We start from the raw sequence: 23,237 nt of genomic DNA on the forward strand, positions 1-23,237 counted from the left end.
AATGAGTTCAGAGACTATTTCTGCTTTTCTAGTTGGGGGCTAAGCCTCAGTAAGGGGTTGTAAAGCAATACAATCATTTTTAACCTAAGCCATTAGCCACAGCAGATTGCCTTCTCAAAGCACTGAGCTTGAAGTGTGAAAGTTGATTGCAAACATGTTGCAAAGATGAGCTCATTCGTTGTCTAACTGACTCCTGTCGCTTCAGCTCAGAGTATCTTAAGAGCAGCAGAAGTGGAATTAGCTGCACTGCCTTGACGTCACAGAGAGAACGAGAGAGAAAGAGGGAGAGAGAGGAAGATGGGGAGAGAGCGTATGTAAACGATGGCGGAGTGATTACAAAAGATTCATCCATTCAAAACAATGTGGCTTCGTGCAACAGTGATATTTTGCAGTATTTAATTAAATTTCATGATGTAATTTCATGGTCTGTAACACTTAACTGGCCAATCAGCATTGTGTAATGGAAATAGATTCTGTCATGACCACAGCAAATAAATACAATTTACAAGTGTCACATTCATGATATTTATTCCAGATACAAGTGGAGTGTGGCTTAACAAGATTTTAGAGTTTCAGTCTTTAATGAAACCTGTATCAACATGCTATTAGGTGCCAATAACATGCACCAGTCCATCCAGTCAGTGAATTTAAACGTTTCATAAATTGTTTTTCATAGGTTAATTAAATGCTGCTAAAAATCACTTTCCAGTGGACCGTAAATAAGAAAATAGAATCAAATTGTGAGTTAAGTGACATGAGCACACAGCATGGGTCAGTGGAGATTCGGACTATCAGGGCTTGAAGTGGGGGGAAAAAGTGGCTTGTACTCCATTTATTCACACATCATAAGGTGGTGTGTGTGTGTCAGCACACTAGATCATACACTGATTTTCTGAGAGCTGGATATGTTACTGATGTTCACAACATGCATTTACTTCTTCAAAGGGAAGAAACTCCAAAGCTGACTAATCAACATGTAACGTGTTGTTTGTCTAGCCTATAAAAACCAGGGTGTGAGAAGGAGGGGAGTGGGCGTCAGACTTTTCCTCAGCCATTTTTTAACTTTCAGACATGAGAATGCTGTGAACTCCCTCATCTAAGTCTCCAAAAAGAGAGCAAATAATTCCATATTCCAGGAACATTTATTTAATTTATTATTTCCCCAAAATGTCAAATGATTCCCTTAAGGCCATGCAGGGAGTCTGCACGGTCATGAATTATTGAGCCCACGTGGATGACCACAGGGACATGTGTGCATAACCTCGTGAACATTGCCAGGTGATGCATTTTAAATCTTGTGGATCCCCGCAGGTGCTTGATGTGGAAAGAATACATGCACTGATGGACTTGCTCCAAAATACCGCAAATGCGGACGCACTGGCACATACGATCCACAGACACCGGCAGATAACAAAACTGTACATGAAGGCTATACTGATGTTGAAAATAGGATATTTCTGCTTACTCATACATTTAGAAATCGTTAGTGTAACTCTCAGCAACAACAAAGCACCAAATCTAATTGCCAGGGTGCATTTACACGTAAAGATTTCCCAACAGAAGTGTAACACCTGCCCATCTTTCTTTCTTCACTTCGGAGAGTACCTGCTGGCTTTGCACTTTTCACACAATCAGCCAGTATTTACCCTCTGACCCGGCAGAGTGTGCGCATGTTCATCAGTCCGACAGCGATGAGCAACACGCTGATCTGGCCTCGTTTGTTCTCTTCTCTCTACGGTGTAATCACACACCGCAGCGCTGACTCCTTGGCCTCACTCTTCTCAGCGGCTTTTGCACAGCATGAAGGGAAGAGTGTTGATCTTGAATGCACCAGATAAATAAACACATTTGTCTCTGTGTACGTCATGACGTGAACACGTAGAAGAAATCTCACAGGAAATCAGGAACCATCTCGAAGGTTTTTATCCTGTACTGTGTGATATGATCCACGAAGAGCGATGTGGTGTCTGGGAGCTCCACAACACCAGCTTGCCAGGCTTTTTGGGCTTTTTTCCTCTTGTGTGACAATTTATGCGACAGGTTCCTTGAGCATGAGGATGACAGCGTGCTCTCTGGCATACAGATGCAAGCATAATGGTCAAGAGGAAGAGGGATGCTGCTGCTGTCAGACGACTAATGTTGCCATTGTAGAGTCAATAAGGATAAATGACAGCGAGAAATGGCAGAGACCCTTGAGTAGCCAGTTAGCGAAGTCATGCTACGCTATCAATCCCCAGTATGATTAGCACTCACTCACAGCCATTTTCTCCTGATAATCGTGCTTCTGCGATCACATAAATGAATACAAAATCAGCCAAACTCAGTGAAAAAGGCGGGGTTTGCATATTTTTTAAAACGCCCTCACTCTCACAAAAAGTCTGTCGTTTCGCTGTAAAACGTTGGGAAAAATTGCACTTTTTTATGTTTATTATTTTCTAAAAGTGATGTCACTTCTGCCAGCCTACACGAAACCATATCACCTGTGCACACATTCATGTGAAAACAATGAGGAAAGCAAACCCGTCTCATTAATAACATGAGATTTATGTGGCAGCATTTGTAAGCAATTACATTTTGCCTTTTGTGAATATAGTTTTGCAGTCAGTTACATCAGTTTTATTGTATAAAGCACTGTTTTGTAAGTGTTGTTGTTTAAAAGGCTTATATGCACTTATTTTTACAGGAGGAGTCTTTCTTAAAATTAAAAGAATCTCTTTGTTGTTTAGAATGCCTATTAACAAATGAATTTATTAGATATGAGTGTTTAGGGAGGCTAGTCATTAATACAGCATTGGGGTGCACGTGATTTTTACAACAAATGTAAAATTTTGACCTTTCCTGCATTTTTATTGGAAAAAAAATCCTGGGAATTTTGTTGGTATTTTTAGGAAAAGCCACTGAAAAATTAAGCCCTTCAGACTAAAACCGGCATGTAAAAACAGCAATATAATGTTAAATAGCAACGTATTCAGGCACAATAGCTGCTTGTATCTTTTTTCATAACAGAAGAGCATCAGTATCACAGATCGTGATTGGCAATAACTTAACTTTCTTCCTGGAAAAATGACGGGAACTTGTGAAAGACAACAATGTGACGTGTAGTCTGATCCTCTTCCGAACTCACCTGTACCTGTTGCTCTGTTGGAGATGAAACAAATGAAACCGAGTAAAAAGGGCTGTGACGACCTATAGAGGGTCTTGAGTGGGCAAAGAAGCTGACACCACGTTAAATAAAAATGTCTCTGTAAAGTGGAGAGATCAGCGGTTTTATCACCCATATCATTCCCGCTCCACAGCGTCTCAGTAATCCCTGCTCCTCTTTTTTTATCCTATCACTGGGACCCTTAATGGTTCCACCGTCCTCAGTCCAAGTTGATAACATCTGTCAGTAGGGACAGAGTGGATAGGTGGATTTCTTTGGAGAAGCCAGGAAAAAGGAGATGAAATAAGTAACTGAGTTAAGACGTGGGTGGAAAGAAGACGAGCAGGCAAAGCATAATAAAGACAGAGAAATAAAAGGGAGGGCTTGGAAGAATTTAGAATCCAAATGTGATCTTGTGGTTTTTATGAGATAGACACTGATCCCCGGAGCATCTGGCAGGATATCAGCAGGCGCTGAAGCAGGGATGGTTTTGAATACACAGAGCAGATGTGGCGATGAAGTCAGGCAGGAGTTGGGTGAAGTTGCATTTTGATAAAAGGTGAGACCAATGTGCCTCTACAGTAGCACACAGAGGAATTTGACTACACTAACTCACAACTGGATGAATATCAGTTAAAGCTACACACGATAAGATGCTAAAAGACTGAAGCAAAAGCTGCACATCCCAAGAAAGGAATTAGCATCATCACACCTGTTGAAGATTTATGGAAAAGAGGTGGAAACTTATTATAAGACATAATAAGCATGAGTCATTTCACTGCGCAGCGCTGCATGGGGCTGCACAGGCATGCTGGACCAAAAAAAACAACCCAAAAACACTGATCAATAGGACTTTAACAGCAGGGTCTGAATTTTACATCCGTCCATCCATTTTCTTCCGCTTATCCCTGTTAAGGGTCGCCGGGGGGGAGCCTATCCCAGCGATTAAGGGCGAAAGGCAGGGTTCATCCTGGACAGGTCACCAGTCCATCACAGGACCAACACATAGAGACAGACAACCATTCACACTCACAGTCACACCTACAGTCAATTTAATCAGCCTCGTCCCCTCTTGATGTCTTTGGACTGTGGGAGGAAGCTGGAGCACCAGAGAGAACCCACACAGGAACAGGGAGAACATGGAGACTCCACACAGAAAGATCCCATGCCCGAGCCGGGACTCGAACCTGGAACCTTCTTGCTGTGAGGCGACAGTGCTGACCACTGCACCACCGTACCGCCGTGATTTTTGTTGTCACTCAAATGTTAGAGTAAATTTCTTTAAATGAACCTGAACTATACAGTCATACTATAGTTTACAGAGTTACAGAGGAGCACCTTGCAACGATGGGACAGTAGTAGGATCGTATCTGTGGAGTCATCAACTAATACCCAATGTTGGTCTGTGCCAAAGTAGCTGATGATCTAGAGGGATCTCAGAGGGTTTTGCACAGCTGGGTCCATGTTCCAGCAAAATTTGCCATTTGATCTTACTCAGTTACAAAAAAACTCATGTTATTTCACAAATTCATCACTCAAAAGTAGTACTTCTATTCATATAAATGCATTTGTCATTTTTTTAAAATCTTTTTTAGTAAACTGGGGGAAAAAAATCGCTCGGATAGGTGGCTTGGTGTTGTGTTTGGTGTGTGTAAAACTGGCTTGTGTGTGCTTGTAGCCAACTTTGTTCTGTTTCATTTGGTGTGCATCCCGAGTGTGCTTCGACATGATTAGTGCGCTGTTACATGCCTTTGTAGCGGAGATTGCCTCCAGGCCTTGTAAGATGACTCCATTAGGCCGATCTCCTGGTGTCTGATAAAAGTATGGGTCAATTAACAGTATTCAATGAAATGAAACATTTTATTCTGATACGTTGGTTTTTTCAGCTTTATAAGCTCTTATCTCACTCTGAGCGGCTTTTGGAGATTTCAGTCGTCAACAAGCTTTACAAATACATCTGTTTTATATATTTACATTGTATACTTCTCACTGGGGTGCAGAGAGTTTCGTTGACAGGGCAGCCTAAATAGTATTTGTACAATTAACTGGATCAATTGTAAGAGTAAAGGAACAACTAGATATGATATGCAACACACTATCTGCCAATGACTTGTTTTACTTTATACATATTTCCATTTCCCCTGTTAAAAAAGGGGGGATCATCTTGTCTGGTTAGGCAGGCAGATGCACTGATACCATCCCCCGGGTGGATCACTTCAACCAGTTGGACTTTGCTGTCTGCTCCAGGAGTGATAAGGAAGCTTTATCTGACTGTCCCTAGTGTTGCAATATGGCTGCAGATCAGCAGTCACAGGGACGATCCAAAGTTGGTGCAGACCATTTTATTTCACTCCAGGAAGGCAGGGCATGATAAAAATGTTTCCAGGAATAGTCAGCGACTGTGTCTCTGCCTGCACTCACTGAGCTTCTCAGACCGTGGATAGATCATTTTAGGCAGTGATACATGGCCCTGCACCATCAGCGGGGAATTGGGGGGACCAGGGTCAAGTTGGCCGTTGTCTGATGAAGTGTAGCAAAGAAATTGTGAGCTGAGGATTCCCCTAACTTCAGTAGCCGTAGACCATTACTCAGCACTTCTTCAGTCGCCATGTGGAACAAATGTTTTAAGGACCAAATTAATCAGTAGCCAAATGGACTCCACTGGATGAACTGAGAGGGATTTTGCTTATAGGTCAAGCAATTAAGGGGTGTTATAGCTCATGCCCACTTGCTAAAAGTTCAGCTTTCAAGGTCAACACTCATATGTGTAAAAAAAAAAAAAAAGCAGCTCGTGGTAGGTTCACGGGATCAAAGCAGTCTGCAGGCGTTGTGGCAGGTGCAGGCCAAACACTGGCGGAGTATAAGCTCTATTTATTGACTTATAGGGTTTACAGCATCACAACAGGCAGTGTGGCCTCCCAATGTGCACAACAGCCTCTTTTGCATGCAAACTAGTTCTCATTCAGTTCTCCCACGAATGAGCTGATGGTTCCTGACATAGCCCGTGATATTGGCAACGCGCGTTTTTGATTTTCTTTCATTTTCAGAGGGGACAGATGCAGTTCCTGAAGACGGATATCTGTGTGGGTATTCCAGTCTTGGTTGATAATGGAAAGATGCGGGAGAAAGAAAAAACAACAACATACCTATCTTGGCAGTTTACACCTAATGGATTTTCATATGAAAGATCTCCAAAAAAAAGAAAAAGATCAAGCAGCCACAAATGACACGTCGCTGACTGCTGATCCAAATAGATTTTTGAAGAAGCCAATACTTCTGTACAGTTCAGCCTTGTTATATGATAACCACAAGCTTTTCTTTTGAATTTTTCATTTCAATTCCATTAATCCTGAAAGATTTGCTAAATCCAATAACAGCAGAGGGAGAGAGAAGGGTACAGAATACTGATGTTAACATGATATTGTAAATGAGAACAAACAATACTTCAAAACTGTTTATAATGATGCTGTTTCAAATGAAGAGCGCCTTCAATCATTTTGATGCTACCTTTTTTATGCTTGAAGCTGCAGGTGTTTCTGACAGCCATCTGGCTCACTTTTTTTTTTTTTTTTTTTTTTTTTACTACTGCCTGGTACATTTTCTATAAAGATTTTGCAGGAATGTCTCCCACATTTCTCATAAAACCTAAATTTATTCCACACTTATGAGTGTTTGGCGGTGCAACATCAATTTCTTCACTGTTTGTCGACATCTCTGAATAAATGAAGAGGAGGAAGGGGGGGGGGGTGAGGGAGTGCTTGTCTTGTTTGAGCGTTGAAGCAGGGGCCATGTCACTCACAGAGAGAGACAGGTGCAGTGTTGTGCTTTTTTTGTTATGTTGTGTTTTCTTACGACACCATGAGAGTTAGAGGAAGCTATTTGGACTGTTGCTGAGTGGTTTGAAACAAGGGTAGTTTTGTTGGGTTTTTTTTTTATTTTTCTTGGAGACTGAGCACGCATTTCAAAAGGTGAAGCATCTGAAAAGAAAGAATAACAATGTCACAGCTTGCTTCTGACCGCGCTGAGAACTTGGGGAACAGTGTTTGAAGGTACAAATGGTGCACCCGCAGCCGGAGGTGGATACTTGACCTGTAAACGTTTCTTTTTTTCTTTTTTTTTTCCTTTTTTAATGGTCTGAAAGCTGTTATGTATCGAGACATTTACATAACACAACCGCAAACTCCTTGAAAAAGAACTTTGTGAAACGCTGAATGTAGCTGCTAGAAAAGCAATTACCGGTACAAGGAAATGGTTTAAACCAGTTACATATAGAGGACTGGCATGACATTATTTAAGAGATATTTGTAACTGAAATAATATACAATAATATATATGAGGAAAGAAGTAGAAGAGATATATTTCCTGGACGCTGCCCTCCTTTATTTGAGTTAGCTATTATTTCTCTATTTGGATATTCTCCCTTGTATATTATCTTTGCTTTTATCTTTTTCTCATTTTTGTCTTTATAATGTTCGTGAAAAATGTTAAAAAGATGAATCACTTCAGAGATCAAATTCATGAAGTTTGAGTAATCTGCAACTTGAAGCTTACGCCACTCCAAATAAAGAGGATTGATAGGAAAGAAACGCATCGCAGCGCATCGTATATGAACATTCCTGTACCGAGCACGCTCTGTCTGCAGTTAGTTACTTTAACTGAGGTCCTCTACTAACTTGAATATGCATAAATCATGAAATCATCACTCTTATAGACTTTCAAAATTTTATCTGACAATATGGATCAAATTCTGAGATTGGAGGTGGTGCGACACATACCAAAATTCATCAGTAATGATGGACTATAGGCTGAACATAGAAATAGTAGATTTTGCACGATAGGTTGGTATGAAGGGACTGAAGGTGGATTGCTGCTGGAATTTGAGCAGGAACTGGAAGAAAAATACAACGGAAAGGTGAAATTTTGGTACCCAGGGTTAGTAACCTTTCAGCTAATGAGTAGTTTGAGACCCATCTTGCTGCTGTTGGCCTTCACAGAGTTCAGAGGACATAGGCCTACTTTAAATGTGTTGACTTTTTCCTTGACTTCTATGTAGCCGAGAGGTAAACACACAGGATGGGAACACGAGCATGAAACTCTAGGTTGATTATCACCATTATTTAGTTATCATGACTAATAACTAAAGGTCAGACAAGGTCACTTGTCGTTTAGAGGCCATTTGTTGTGTAAGGGAACCAGAAGAGACAAACGTGATACAAGTCTGGTGATTAAGTTGCATTAACTAAGAAAAATACTTAATAAGACGTGGAGTATTACCATTAAACTTGGTGTGTTTGTGTGTGTGTGTGTGTGTGTGTGTGTGTGTGTGTGTGTGTGTGTGTGTGTGTGTGTGTGTGTGTGTGTGTGTGTGTGTGTGTGTGTGTGTGTGTGTGTGTAGGTGGCGAGGTGACCAAGCCACGCTTCACTCAGTACTTCCGGGGGAGTCTATCTGGACTGACCATCCGACCAGGGAAGATCGAGAGTCAGAAAGTAATTTCCTGTCTGCAGGCCTGCAAAGAAGGACTGGACATCAACTCCCTCGAGAGCCTGGATAAGAGCATAAAGGTACAAATGCAGGAAGAAACACTCGAGGGTGTAACACAAGAGTCTGGCTTTGTGCTGATAAATCAAACGCACAAAGTTTAAAAGAACAGAGACAATAATACACAACACAACAAGGGAGAAGACGGACATTTAAAGAGATAAAGGTGACGTTCACAGCCACGTGGTGTTGGCATGTGCATATTATAGTTCTATCATACATCCTTTTTCGTGTGCTCTTACAATAAAATGATGAGTTCTCACTTACTCTGTCATTACGACTGAATGTAACATTATCTAGCATCTATATATACCAGTAATCTCATTTTTTTCAATTTAATTTCCCTATAAAATTAATTCCAGGTTGCAGTAAAACTGCAAAGTCGCAGTTGCGTAGCAGTTTGAGCAAATGTTCTGTTACCGCAGGGGTTGGATCACAACACTCAGGTATGATTGTTCAAAAGTAGGTAATAGGGAATATGAAATTTGTATTTGCCCCCAAGCTCAAGTGGAGTCATTAAAATATTTTTACAGGAAGGGAAAAGAGTTTAATGTGATAACACTATATTGCACATAACTGGAGAAACCTGAGCAATTAGCACAGGAGTTTTTTTCTCGCTCTGCTTTGCGGTAGAAGTTGACTTCCTGGTGACAGAGTATACGTGTAACAAACAGCCCTCCTTCACCAGCTCTGCTAATCCATCTCCTTGGACTCTGAGGGCAGTTGAGATGGATGGGGGCTATTGCAAACTCAAACCCTCCCCCCCCCCCCCCTCTGCTCATTTTGCTTTTTTCTATCATTCTGTCTATATTTCCTCTCTCCTGCTGCTCTTTCCTCAGAGCTCCCTGTGCTATGATGCAGCAAAGAGATTCCAGCTAAGAGACAAAGCGGTCTGAGCTTGGGTTGCATGAAAGAGGAGAGGACACCCTCTCTGGGGGCAGTGGAGTTTATCTTTTGAGAGCTGCTTCATTTTCTTCTTAGCCGCACACTCGTCAGGCTCCCATAAGTCCGCGGGAGGCTTAAGGATAGCATTTAGCCAGGTGGAGGGGCTGGCACAGCACAATCAGAGGAGGATAACAGGGAGAGGTAGAGTGGCAGATAGAGAGCAAGTGAAAGGAGAGATGAGGAGAGACAAGGGGGTGGTGTGGCAGGTGGTAAATGACAGGGCGAAGGTAGTGTATGGAGAGCCCCGCAGCGTGCTGAAGTATAGTCACTCTGCTGCTGAGAGACAGTTTTGGGATATGGCAGACACTCAGCGCAGTGCTATCAGCAGACCAGTAAACCCTCTTTAAAGGAAGATGGGCTTCAAATCCCTGCTATCAAACCCTACACGAGAACACACACCTCCATCTCACTACGTCTGGGATAAAAGTCCACTCAAGCTTTTGGGCACAAAGGGTCATACCACTGTTTTGTGGGCTTTTTCTAGTACATACTTTTTGTGATGTGCTGACCATTTCTCTTCTCCCTTTTTCTATTGGTTTCCATTCTTCCCTGTGTAATCATTTGAAATGGTAATGGTGCATGATGGTCACGTCCTCTTGAAAGAACCCTGAAAGTCAGTATTCTTACATCTCAAACTTGTTGGTGCAAAGTTCCCAACCATTTTGGCTCAGGACCTTCAAAATAAAAGTGACGGAGACCCGTGACCCTATGACACATGTCGATGGTTCAAGGGTACAACTACAGTATCTACAAACACTCACTTATTGACCAATCTGAATTCATCGAAGATAAGCTGGTGATTCTTTTTATAGTAGTTATTCTTTCACCTTAAGAATGAATCAAGACAACTTTTGAAATACTTAGCTGGACATGAAAAGTTCAAACGTGACCTTATAACTATCAAGTGATCACATGTCACGGTGGGGTTTATAGCTTGTTGCATCATCCAAATAGGACTCAAGAATAAATCCATATGCAGCTTTTTAGGGCTGTGTTTCACCAAAAGAACTTAAGGCCCTAAATTAAAAAAAAGTCCCCAGCTTCGGATTTCTTCGAAATCTAGAGTTAAAACATTCATTATTTGTCTTCTTTGCCATTTATGTTGTCTAATAAAGGCAAAATTGCTTCTTCATGGCAGAGTGCAAAGTATATCTGCAATATTATTGATAGTAATGTCAAGAGTACCAATAATTTATAGTCCTTTTCCGGTGCCACATGGAGAAATGGGACTGACAATATACAGATTTCTCTTTTACCGTGGTGTCATTTCACGGACGAGGGTGTGTCAAGACAAAAGAAACAGCCTCCCAGCTTTCAATAGTCTGTCTCCATGGTACAGTTAACAGCCTGCAAGCTTGGAAGCAGTGGCTGCTGTGGTTCGGCCATGTCTCAGTGTGGATCACATGCTATTCGTGTGTCATTGCAACATTGACCTCAGTGTCACCAGTCTAACTGGAGGGTCAAGAGGGTCAGTTAAAGTTATATAGTTTGTGCTGTATTAACAGTTAGCTGAGCCTTTGCCTTGCTAGCTCAGTAGTTCAAAGTTCATGAAAATGTTTCCAAAATAAGACTGAGTTAAATTAACTAAAAAAAAATTATGCAATTTGCAATTAAGATATTTTTACACCCACTTGGCAAGAGAATATCACCCATCAATGTGTCAAATTTACAAATCCAGGGCTCCACAACACAGAGAGGGCAGCTTGCAGACTGTGCGTGGATATTAGCTAAATTTGAAAAAAAAATGTTGCTGACTATACCTTTGATAAATTAAATTACCAAAATGAAAACCAGGGCCAGACAATGGAAAAACATGCGCTTTCAACAAAGATGATAAAAAATGTCCTCCACTGTCAAGGAGACAGTTTTGTCTTTCAGTCAATTCTGAGTTCTTCTAGGCAGAAATGTGTCTGAGCCTGATAGCACACTGAGCTGATCAAAAGCAACTCAATGAATTGAATGCAGCTTTCAATTTGATTTCTTCATATATATTTTTATCACCAGTATTTCTCTGTCCATAGTTTCACTTCAACCCAGCTCAGTCTATCCTGGTCATGGAGGGAGAGGATTTGGAGAACATGAACGCTGCTGTGAGGAAAGTTTCCTACATAAACTCCCGCCAGTTTCCCACGCCAGGTGTCCGACATCTCCACATCTCCACTGCTGTCCAGTATGTATAAAACCCCTTTCTTCCTCCACAGGTGACTTTGTTGTGGGTTTTTTTTTTTCCTCTTCCACTTTATCTACATTTCTGAATTTTTCGATATACATTCCTACATTTGCTTCCTCTCTCGCAACTCTCACTTTTTCTTTAGCGGTACTTCCTCTCTCAGATATGCAGAGTTAACACATCTCACACTTCTGTTAAGTGTTAAGACAACACAGCAGATATCAGAGACTGACTGACACATAATTCCCTACTCTCAGATTGACTCCAAATCCTTCTTCCAGCACACTTCTCTGCACTTTTCGTTTCCTCTGATGTCAGTTTCCCTTTCCTTTAATACACCATTTTCTGTTCAATGTCGCCACCGGGGGCCAGTTTTTACATTTTCATGTCATGTATTAATAATTCTGCCTGGGTTTTGCCAGAGGAACGAGGGAAAGAGAGAGATACAAAGCGCGCGTGTGTGTGTGTGTGTGTGTCTGAGGGGGAGAGAGATGCAGGCTGGTAAAACAGCCTCCCGTGGTGGTTGTACCATTAAAATTCATGATTGTTTTAAATATATGTAGACCCCTGCAGCACAGCCCTGGGGGTTAACTCTTCACTCTCCTGTTGAGTTCGATGCAAGGCCGCGGGCCTGAGAACTTCAACTAACACAGCAGAAGTGACTGTATATGTGTGTGTGTGTGTGTGTGTGTGTGTGTGTGCGCATGCGCATGCGCATGCGTGCGTGTGATGAAGCAGAGTCACCGTAGCTAGAGGCACAACAATTATCAGTGGTAAATGGGCTGCATTTTTATCGCACGACCAAAAGCGCTAACAATATCTTTCACCCATTCACCCACTGACAGCGGTAGAGCTGCTGCCATACAAGAGGCTAGCTTGTTCATTGGGTGTACCTCAGGGTTTAGAGTTATATGGAGGACAATTCAAAACAAGGACAATGAGATGGGTCATCAAATTCCCAAATGTTCAATCAAGCTTGTGTCACTGCTAAATGCTAGCTGTCATAACTGTGCGTAAGAAGGGGAAACAGAGCGCTTGCAGATGTGGGGCTAGCATGTGATTGATGAACTTAGAGATTCATTGATGTGATACAGTGTTGCTTTTTGGAGTTGCCTTCAGCACTGAGTTAGATATAAGATGTTAGCCATGTGGGAAAGAGAGAGAGAGAGAGAGAGAGAGAGAGAGATGTCCACCCACACAGGTGTTTTCAGTCAGCTCATTAGCTCTCTGCTCAGTTTGACCTTGGGTGGAGCTATGCTGGGACATATGAGGTCGCAGCTGCAGGGCAAACACAGGTGCAATTGATAACACTAATTATGGCCCTTTTCCATGTTTGTGTGTTCCGGTCCTGGTATTGTTCACGCTGCCTCTTTGGAAAGGCTGTGACACTAAACAGAATGGGTCCATAAATAATTACATCCATGGCATGTCAAAATGACTGCTGTGAAATTTAAAAAAAAAAAAACAAACAAGCAAGTGCCTTTAGTCCCAAAATCGCGAGCAACAAAATGACTTAGGGGGGAGATGTCGATCTAAGCATGAGTAGACAGGTGTGTAATCAAGAAAAGGTGAGACAACCTTCAACACCTTTTTTTCTTAGAAGATTGACTGTAAAACAGTGCTGAAACTAAATACGCTACAAGTTCTGAATAAGTCGCCTGTTGCCATGGCAGTCTAAGTGCGTTGGGCGCTGAGAGCATGTCTGTGTGCGACTTGTGTTTACAGCAGCCAATGTGTAGTCTTGTTGATAACACTGGTGATTTAGCTTCCAATTTGTTGTTTTTAGTGCTCTATCCAGAACAGACACCAGCAGGGAGACAATCTCCTCAACTGAATTAGTTACACCGGGAGAGCCTGAGACATGGCCTCCCACTATTAACACATCAGCAACTGATGCAAAAACCTCCCCTGACTGCTGCAGACACTATCCCTCCCCTAAAAACAAACAGCCGTGTTAATTAATTCCTCCAAATGTGATTACTCTAAATTTGTTTTCAGCTGATGTCTAATAACTGCCATTACTGCAGGCTTCAAGAAAATAAAAGTAACCACTTCTCATTCTTGTAACGGCCCTTTAAGGCTTCCTGTCATATTTCTTTGTAATTAAGTTGGACTGGCTCCAGGTTTATTTGTCTTTGCAGCTCGGCAGGCCCGTGCAGCATCCGTCTCACTGCATCACTGAGTTTGTATCTCCTACTGCCCACAACAATGGCTTATTGCCCAAACAGCAAGCAGACACACATGAGCGGCCATGGCTTCAAGAACGAGAGAGGGGGAGATTACATGATGCCCCGAAACCTGTTTGTCTCAAAGCGTGGCCTCAGACAACTGACTGGAGAGGATTAGAGACCATGTCTGGGGTCTTTTTTTGTTTTTTTCTGGCTGTTAGGCCAAATTCTGGTTAAAAATACACACACACACACACATATATATACATTTATATATTTTTTTTTTTCCAAGAAAATAACGTTAGCTCAGCCTATCATTCTTTTCATCAGTCTTTTTCTTTGGACTGGTACTTAAGATAAAACCTAATTATCCAAATCTGTGTAGGATTTTTCATCTACCAAGAGGTTCCTCAACATCGCTGACAGATGGCCACCTCTTTAGAGGCTGACATCAGCAATCCCTGCCTACCAAGTCCAACCACCTGAATACCGTTCGAGTTTGACTCTGGTGACCTCTTAGAGCTCGCATGCGACAGCGACTCTGTAAGAGGGTCACACCCATGCAGTCTTACAAACCTGCAAGTCCTCACCAGTGACTCCGAACTGAAGAAGCCTCTTGGATGAGAGGGGAAACATCTTTAAGAAAACTGAAACAGTCCAGCTGCCGACAACACAGCACTTAGGAGAAACAGACCTAAGACTTTATTCTACTGTGTTTAATGTGTTAGTGGACATCAGTGTGACCTTTAAGTTGTGTCATGCTTCCAGCACCTTAGTTAGCCATTGCCCGTCCTTTGAGTAAAAACAGCCATGCCAGCAATAAAGGAGCACATGAATGAATGAATTTATGAATTTTGTTGATAACGGCATTTCAAAACTACTGTATTTTTTTTGCTGTCAGCTCCTTGCAGCCTGTCTAATTCTGTTCACATATATTTGCATAAAAGTATTTCAGCTACAGATGGGGAAGGCATCAGCATATGGATTTATTCAACAGAGCATCGTTTACATCACAATGGGAGGGAGGAAAATATCAGGTGCTCAGCAGGTGGGATGTTTTTTGTGTTTTTTTTTCCATTGAAGCTTTTTGGGGTCGGTTTCAAGTGTAGGAAAGAAGCCGTTCATCATGTCTTCCTGTGGCGCATTTCAGAGGGTGGGGGGGGAGAGAGCATTGATGCCCCCCCCCCCAACAGATGTTTGTGGGCTTGAAAGACTTTTGGTTAAAATGTAAAACCAGAAAAGAAGCTGGTTGTTTGTTCAGCCTTTCCTGGTTTACACCACACCGCCACCACAGATCTCTCTCCCCCAACACACATGGGTTTCCTTTTTTTTTTTTTTAAATCTAATATTTCTTGTTTGCCCTTTTGATTGATGTGTAATCTGTGTGTAGTTTTTACACTGTGCAGTGTGTATCTGTCTGTGTGTGTGTGTGTGTGTGTGTGTGTGTGTGTGTGTTAGGAATCTCGCTACTTTAAGCCCTATAGGGAGCCGTTATGCGTCCATTCAAGGTTGCCAGTAGATGCTGCGCATTAAAACACACACTATCACAGTCTGACAGGCAAGCAGAGCGGCCGACGTGCTCGGACGAAACCACAGCATGCGCGCTTCTGTAGGTCCGCTGCCTGATCACCGGCCAAGCCTTTCACCCCATGAATAACTGTGCACACTGTGGTCTGGATTCAGACTTCACCAGCTGCGGTGTACAGCGGCTTCAGTCGCTGCCACTAAGAGTTCCTGCTGGAGTTGATAAGCTTTATAAGCCACTGTAATGTTCTGAAGCTAAAAAATGTGTTAGAGACCATCTTTACTCAGTAAATCAAGTCAGGGTCTAGGCTCTGCTCTACCATAAGTGCTTCTCGGGGGCCTCTGTCACCCTTCGTTGCTGCGCCTCTACTATATAGTCCTTCTTGTAGATGTGACCTTCTCCACACTGAACAGGGTTTAATCATCCTGAATCAAATCATCCAGAGTATGAAAAGAAAGACATTCTTTGATGATACTGCAGGTCTGAAGGTCAACTCAAATTTATGAGGCAGCGTGTATAACATTTGTAGTCGCTTTTAGGGAATGTCATGGCGTGAGAAAAGTTTTCATTTTCACTAGTAATAGTGGATTCATTGAAATGCACCCGCAGGGGAAAGGACAGTTTGCGTGGTGCAACAGCTAATCATGGTGTGTGTGAAATGAGACGGTAGGTTTCTTACCCATGAACGAGCGCTCCTTTGAGATGTTCCAATGCATATTTGATGCTCTTGATACTGATTCTGATATCTGAGTTGTGTATCAACTGATATTGAGTAGTATTGCAATGACCGTATGTAAATTTTACTTGACAGGTACAGTATGTTTACTGCATTGTTCGGTATATCAAACAGGGGTTTATTTCTTGAAAATACATGGGGGAAAAAAAGGCTTTGTCCAATAGTGAGAAAATATGGCACAGATAACCCTGTATGGATACAATATCGGCACTCTACCATCCCCTGGCACAGGGTTGTAAAACCTGAACAATTCCAGAGAAGATAGTACAGCCTTGGTACTCCACACAAAGTTTTACAGATGGGATTTTCAAATTTGAAATAATAATAATACATTGCTAACATTTTGCTAGCACCGCCTTACTAATGTTACATAGCACGTATCAATACAGTGGCATAAGAACGAGTCCTAAAACCCAAATCTAAGTTAGCAATGTTGAATTTTGTAGGACAAAAAGTTTTGTTCTATGAAATAAAACAAATCTGCTACCTAATTATAAATCATATCGGATTTATTTGATTAACACCAGTGTCAACCTGTGGCTGTAAAAACTTTTTTCAACAGTGTTACTTGGTGTCATCAGTCACTGTTGCCTGAACAGCCCTAGTTTAAAAGTTTGATCAATGTTTCTGTTGAAGATTGATGTAGGGACTTTCTTTGGAGGTTGGAAAACGATTGAATTGTTAAAATTTCATTTTGTGTAGTCTTTTGGCTTTATACAAGGATAACAATGTGGCCCACTTCCTCGGGCTCAATGTTGTTATGTGTCTGGATAAAATAAAAACAAAACAATCAATAAAGACCAAAACTATTTACAGGGCAATAGTCCATATTGATTTTAAAAATGTCAGTGTTTTTAATAGGAGCACAGTTGCTCTAAGATTGTATTGCAGCTGTGGTAAAGTCACTTGTCATAATATTGGAGTTCAGATTGGAACATTTTGATCATGTTAATCCTTATCAGGGATTTTATCCAAAAATATAGGAAAATGTGGCCCAGGTTGAAAAACCTCGTAATTTTCTATTATATCTGGCTCCATTGTAACTTTTAAACTCTACTTAAATGCAGTACTGCCACTTGTGAAGTGTCAGCTGGGTTTCTCACACTTCACCTTTCACTCATCTTTCTTCAATGTCTCACCTCCAGGTGTTTCGGTGAAGACACTTGTATCACCATTCCTGACATCGATGCCGTGGTGATGGTGTTACAGCCCAGCGAGCCAAGAATAACCATCAGTGGAGTGGAGAGACTGAGTCACCCAGCGTCCAACCTCAGGAGTGCAGGAGGCGTGGCACTATTCCAGGACCTCCACATCATCAGCACAGTCACCAGAGTGGACGCCAGCATCCATCACACAGGTAGAGAATAGATTCACGCTGCCTAAGGTGTTGTCAGAAAATGCAAAGCAAGTCACAAAACTAAAATAAGTGACAAAATCTCTATCTACTTTACCAGCTCTTAAATGCTGATAAATTATCAGTGGTTAGGGTCAGGTGTAAATGCACCATCTCATCATCTTTAGCAGCAACATGAAGAATACTCAGGAAATTTAGGGGGAAAAGGGGAAGCATTAAAAGAAATGTAATATGCCACCTTTCAATTTAAAGCCGCTACATTTGAAGATGCAGTGTGTGCCTGTCAATGTGACCTTGATTACCCATGAGCTCAAGTGGAGTCTCGGGTCATGTTAAAAGTCCGAGACCCCTCAGCAGATACAGACTTATTCAGTCAGGTGAAATCATCTGTGTTTCCTCTACTGACGCATCTGACGCCATCATCTCACCCACCTCGCCTGCGGACTCGTACATCTGCGTGAATATGGTTTACGGGTTGATGTTGGCCCAACTGCAGAATTTAAACTTAGTGGCCAAGCTTGTCCCCATCTTTTATTCTTTTGTCACAACCATCATCCCTCACATTTATCATGCTAATTTGCTATATCAGCAGCTCGCAGACCACATAGCTTCATGTATTTTTTATTTGATATATTTTTGCATCCAGTAACAACAGTTTGATGTGTCGTCCAAACCGAACAGATTACTTTTTTGTAGTAAGAATTTAAAAAAGTTTCCCCTGAGCACCATGCCTTGACCTGGTAGTAGCATGGACCTGTGAGATAGCTGGATGAAGAGTGGTTTAGTAGCGAGGATATGAGACATTTGCCAAAGACTTCAAACATTATGTTGAATTATTCTGAAGCTAAAATATCGGCTTATCTAGTCCTCAATATCGGCATTCGCCCTAAAATGCATCAGACGAGCTGTGTTCGTGAAGAATACTGCTCACAAAGTTAGAGATCCTACACCTTCTGGCAGGTGGAATGAATATTTGAGCGTTTTTTTTTTTCTTATTGATAATGTGTTCACTCATTCATGAAGCTTCTGCAGTGTCACCTGCCCGGCTTTAAAAACAAACCTTCAGAGAAAGCAGAACGCCTCATGAGACTGAAAATCAGCAGCCGACATTCCTTTCATCTGCACACACCGTGAGCTATTTTAGTCAGTCGGTCTGACACTGACTAAAGTCTCCAACATGTTGTGGCTAAATGCTGGAGTCAAAACTCAACTTTCCCTGCTTACGAGGTCAGTGGAGTCACAACCAAAAGATATGTCACAACTCTGCATTTTAGTACTGTATATATTTAGTTATCTATTGCTCATTTATATCGCAGGAGGAAGGAGGAAGAATTTTCATCCTTCTAGCCATTTTCTTCCACTTATCCTGTAAAGGGTCGCAGGAGGGCTGGAGCCTATCCCAGCTGCTTTTGAGTGAGAGGCGGGGTTCACCCTGGACAGGTCGCCAGTCCATCGCAGGGCCAAGACATAGAGACAGACAACCATTCACACTCACAGTCACACCGACGGTCAGTTTAGAGTATCAATCAGCCTCGTCCCCTCTTGATGTCTTTGGACTGTGGGAGGAAGCTGGAGTACCAGAGAGAACCCACACAGGAACAGGGAGAACATGGAGACTCCACACAGAAAGATCCTGTGCCTGAGCTGGGACTCAAACCACTGCACCACCGTGCCGCCTGGAGGAAGATTTTCTTCAGTTAAGAAATGGTTAAATGGAAATACTCCAAATAATGGTATAAGTGTTGCATTAAAAAATCTGCAAACATAGTGTAATGAGCTGGTGGGATGACATAATTTTGGCCAAAAAGACAATGGTATTTTTGCATTGGATTTTGGATTACTGTGGTAAATACAAGTTTATAGAACTTGTGCATTTTGTTCAGCAAAATACCTTTCACAAATAAAAAAAACTCCTTTATTATTTTCTCAAGCGTAAATGCAATCGCTAGAAGTAGACAGCTAACACGATGTTACACCATGGGCGCATGACTTCAATGTCACCGCGACAAGATTAACGCTACTCCTGTTTTCAGCAAGACTGAGTTTAATGTCTCTAACAAGAGCTTTTTTGAACACAATGTTGTACCTGAGAGCACCAAGATCCACATTCCAGATGAAGAAAACACTGTGATAAGTAAAGGAGCAAATGCTGTTTCGGCCTCAGCTGTTTCGAGCACCAGTTGACAGCAACACTGTATGCTGTAAGTCATACATGCAAATAAATGACCAGTACTGCATGAAAACTGATTCGTGAAAAAAATTAAGACATAAAAGTGGTAAAAACAAAATATTCATATTAAGTGTTCACACTTAGAGTTGTGATCTTGAGTCCGTCAAGTAGCTCCAGTTATAATTTTCAACAGGAACTCAGAAATTCGGATTTCCAAGTTTAACTGGAACACGCCACAAGTCGCATGAAAAGCTTCAAAATTCACAAGTGTGGTATTCGGTGGCATATTTTTGCCATAGAATAGAAATATTAATATGTTTGAAGCTTTTATTAACTCCAGACCTTATTTCAGATATTATTATTATTTCACAAAAACCCACTGACTTTGAGACACGGGGACGAGGGAATCATTGCCGTGCCGCTGTCGAAGTGACACATCTCCTGATGCCACAGAATTCAGGTTTACTGGCCTTCGCTCAAACCTTTAGAATGAATAGACCTCTACCACATTCTTTAATCAATGATTATTTCCATAAGAAATCCGGTTTAGCAAGTCACACCGTAATTATTTTTAAATGAAAAGTCGAGGTCAAGATGAGTCATTATACTACCAAAAAAGTGTGGCGAAGTATAAAGCACAGTACAAAAATGTATGATTATAACAAGAACTCACTAAAATATGTAATGATATCGTAACATATATGGACACATACATGAGCTTTAAAAGGATAGTTTGTCCAAAAAAGGGAAATTCAGTCATTATCTTCTCACTATGTTAAAACTTTGGCTTTTCAAAACGACCTGAACGGGAATATTTTGGACGAGCTACTTGGCACCATTTTATGTTTTTTTTTGTTGTTGTTGTTTTTTTTTTACTTTGGGAATTTGGTCTCCATTTACTTCAGCTGTTTGGGAGGTTACTGAAACGCGCTCCCCTGTGAACCTTCCATCGGGATCAGGGTGAGTAGACAATGACTGCGTTTTCATTTTTGGTTTAACAGTCCCTTTAACCAGCATAAGCAAGGGTGGATATCAGATCAGCCGCTATCTACTTTCACTATTCTCTGGTCAAAATTACAACATCATTTCACCTGAGGAAAAGTACATTTGCTGAGTACATTTATTAAAAGCTTGGGTACATTGCAGCGCTGGTCTGCACTCAAAGCTGTACTTGAACACTTCCTCAGGTACAGATGAGGACAATTGTTCCGACTCGCCGGCAGTAATCTGCAGTGTAAGCTAAGACTTTTGTTCCATATAGATCTGCTGGCCTTGCCATTATGTTAAGTCAATTTGCTGTAGAAGAGCCTCGTGCTGTTCATCCTTGTCCATACAGCTCCTCTACCTCTGCCAGACCTTCTCCCGGGTGTCCCTACGCAGCTGCAGACCCCTCCTGCTTATTAAGACCTGCCCCGATCCACACCCCTGATTCGCTGGGTCACCCACTACGACCAGCAGCAAATGAGTATGACATTTAAATCCCAGCGGCTCTTTCCTACTACCACTGTGGTGGGAACAGTCCAATTCGGCACAGCTCGGCCCCGGGGCCCCGCCACTCGCGGCCAATTAGGAGCAGATAAGCAGAGCGAGGGAGGTTTTAGTCCTCCATTGTGAGTAATACAGCGGAAGAAGAAGAGCAGAAAGTGGCATTGCTTTCAGGAGTCGCTAGGGCTCTTTCTGCCAGTGAAATAGAGACTGCAGCTGGGGGGAAGAGATTAGCTGGGAGCCAGAGAAAGACACATGCAGGGCTTGCGTGTGTGGTGGTGGGGGGTGATGAAGTTCCATAATGAGCAGATTTTGTGTTCTCATGACGCTTGGAGGATTCAAGAAAAAAATCATATATTTCTCTTTCAGGAAATGTGATAAGTTTCTTTTGGACCCTGTTAATCATCCTCGCACCCCCTCCATCCACGCTTTGTCTCTCTGTGTCATTCATATACTGCCTCATCTCTCTCTCTCTCTCTCTCTCTCTCTCTCTCCTAATACCTTTACTAGGCAAGTCTGGTGACTTTACTCAAGGCCAAGGCCATCAATTCTTTTCCGCTCATAATAATTACTGCTCAACATTTTCTGTTCTTTCGCCTCTCTTCTAATTTGCTTCAGAGTCTTTTCTATTGCTTCATCCCTCACACTCGTGACTGTCTCCCCTCCACCTCCTCCTCCTCCCCCTCCTCCTCTCTTTTTTATTCTTTCTTATAAGCCCAGCACAAAATTTTTTCATCCCATGAACAATGTAGCTCTAAAATCCAACTGCTCCTGGTACAGTCCAGTGCGTATGACATCAGAATGTCTTTTTTTTTTTTGTGATGCAAATTTTTTCCCATTATCAGAGGCTACAATATAGCAATTTGATTGCCATAATTTTTATTGCACAGGGTTTACTTGTGCTCTGTTAATATAAGACTAAACGTCATCAGAATTTTAGCCAGTTATGCTGCATCTGTCCTGCACATCACACACACACACACACACACACACACACACACACAGAGTGAACATCAGTAACAAGTGGCAATGCAACGAACCTAAAAGCTCCTCTAACCACCTGAGGTGTGAACAAAAAAGCAGCAGATGTTGATGGAAAGGAGCTGTCTGAACAGTTGGCTGTTATAGATGAATTTACCTGTGAAAATTTAAACACACAACAAAAAACACTGCACAGCCTCACAGACAGAGTGAAGCTAGAGTTGCACCAAATGTGTTGGGTTTGCTTCTGGATGCATCAGATCCCTGATGATAACAAACGGCGTGATTTGTGATGTTGGACATTCCTGAGGTCTAGCTTGACGTTAATCAAGTATACGAAGGTAGGTTACCGAAAGAAGCTGATGTCAGAAATAGAAAATGCCGTAACAGATCTTTGTCTCGTGTATGATCAGCACTGCCAGCTGCTTTACGCCTCTCAACAGAAAAGTGGTGCTCTTTTATAGGTCTTTGTTTTTCAGAAACATAACAAATTTGGGAAGATGAAAAATCCACACCTACCATATCAAACAAAACTATTAACTCAAAGAGAATAAAATACACGCTCTTGTGATTTAGATATCTTTTTTAATCAAAAGCATCAAATTCGAGCCAAAAGGGACTTTTTTTTTTTAAATGCTGCCATACAAACAAAATGTAATATATTTGTATTTTGCTCACTGACCCCTTCCCTGCGCTTCATCTCTGCTGCCCCTACAAACACATGCACACACACACACGCACACACACACACATACACACTCTGTCTCCATTGGGAGTCTGTACAATGGGCAAAGCTGCCTCCCTCCCAGGGGAGTGTACAGTGAGGGAGAAGGTTGGGTATCAGTGAGAGGTGGAGGGTGGTGCTTAGCCGACTGTCAAAGAGGCCCAGCAGCATCCAGCCAGCCTGGCTGTGATGCGCTGAGGGGACTGATTACCACAGTAGCTCATGACATGTCTGTTGATGAGTAATAGAGGTGCACAAGGAGGGGGGAGGATGGGGAGAAGGTGTGTTGTGTCCTGTA

At 42.0% G+C, this 23,237-nt stretch overlaps 1 protein-coding gene across 1 annotated transcript in view; it reads left to right on the forward strand.

Annotated features, from left to right (window-relative positions):
• LOC147254348 (calsyntenin-2-like) overlaps window positions 1–23,237 on the forward strand; it is a 239,670-nt gene that overhangs the window by 207,804 nt on the left and 8,629 nt on the right. Inside the window, exons 10-12 of the mRNA XM_086215968.1 lie at window positions 8,538–8,704; window positions 11,648–11,796; window positions 17,371–17,582. Of these exons, the coding sequence (XP_086072094.1) occupies window positions 8,538–8,704; window positions 11,648–11,796; window positions 17,371–17,582 (528 nt within the window). The remainder of the gene's footprint in view (window positions 1–8,537; window positions 8,705–11,647; window positions 11,797–17,370; window positions 17,583–23,237) is intronic.

Source organism: Aulostomus chinensis, chromosome 10 (genome assembly GCF_037954235.1).
Source record: "Aulostomus chinensis isolate RoL2024-O1b breed Wild chromosome 10, RoL_Achi_v1.0, whole genome shotgun sequence".
NCBI lineage: Eukaryota > Metazoa > Chordata > Actinopteri > Syngnathiformes > Aulostomidae > Aulostomus > Aulostomus chinensis.